Source organism: Myotis davidii, unplaced genomic scaffold (genome assembly GCF_000327345.1).
Source record: "Myotis davidii unplaced genomic scaffold, ASM32734v1 scaffold88, whole genome shotgun sequence".
Taxonomy (NCBI): Eukaryota; Metazoa; Chordata; class Mammalia; order Chiroptera; family Vespertilionidae; genus Myotis; species Myotis davidii.
Window position 1 is genome coordinate 5,682,622 of NW_006300377.1, and position 907 is coordinate 5,683,528.

General features: G+C 48.1%; 1 protein-coding gene across 1 annotated transcript in view; it reads left to right on the forward strand.

Annotated features, from left to right (window-relative positions):
* The first annotated feature begins 479 nt into the window (after window positions 1-479).
* Window positions 480-907, forward strand: part of MARCKSL1 (MARCKS-like 1) — a 922-nt gene continuing 494 nt past the window's right edge. The window contains exon 1 of the mRNA XM_006777421.1: window positions 480-899. Within this exon, the coding sequence (XP_006777484.1) occupies window positions 480-899 (420 nt within the window). The remainder of the gene's footprint in view (window positions 900-907) is intronic.

The window sequence follows — 907 nt, forward strand, 5'->3', positions numbered from 1 at the left end:
ACACTGGTGGGGCTGGTGATGTTTTCTAATAATATTCTTATTCTATAAAGACTTGTAGTGCACTAATATAGTCACTATAATCTCAGGCAATATGCTAAATTTAAATTTAAGTAATCAAAAAATTTGTCATTTAAGAATATATATAATTTATCATGTGACATTAAATTTGTGTATTTTCAAAAATGCAAAATTATTAACTTTAAAATACACAAGAGCATAAGTGAGGTAATATTCTGGTTCTTTTTTCCCAAGGGTTTTTTAAAAATCTTTTATTCATTGAATGGTAAAGTGATAACTATTGAATATTTTTCCAATAACCAAGTGCCAATTTTAATATATTTTCCTTTCAAAACATTTTGCGCCTCCTGCCGGCCGCGGCCTCCGCTGTCGGCCCCAGCGCGCCTGGAAGGGCAGGAGGGAGATGTTTGACGGGATCCCGGGTGCGGGGTGAGGCTGCAGGAGGAGGAGTCGAGCCCCCGATGTCTGGAAGGGCTAGAGGTGGGCTGGAGCGGGGTGGCGTCCTGAGCCTCACTGCTGTCTCCTCTGCCCCGCAGGAGAATGGCCATGTGAAAAGCAATGGAGACTTATCCCCCAAGGGTGAAGGGGAGTCGCCCCCTGTGAACGGAACAGAGGAGGCAGCCGGGGCCACTGGTGATGCCATTGAGCCAGCACCCGCTAGCCAGGGAGCTGAGGCCAAGGGGGAGGTACCCCCCAAGGAGACCCCCAAGAAGAAGAAGAAATTCTCTTTCAAGAAGCCTTTCAAATTGAGTGGCCTCTCCTTCAAGAGAAATCGCAAGGAGGGTGGGGGTGAATCGTCTGCCTCCTCACCCACAGAGGAAGAGCAGGAGCAGGGGGAGATCGGTGCCTGCAGCGAGGAAGGCACTGCCCAGGAAGGGAAGGCTGTTGC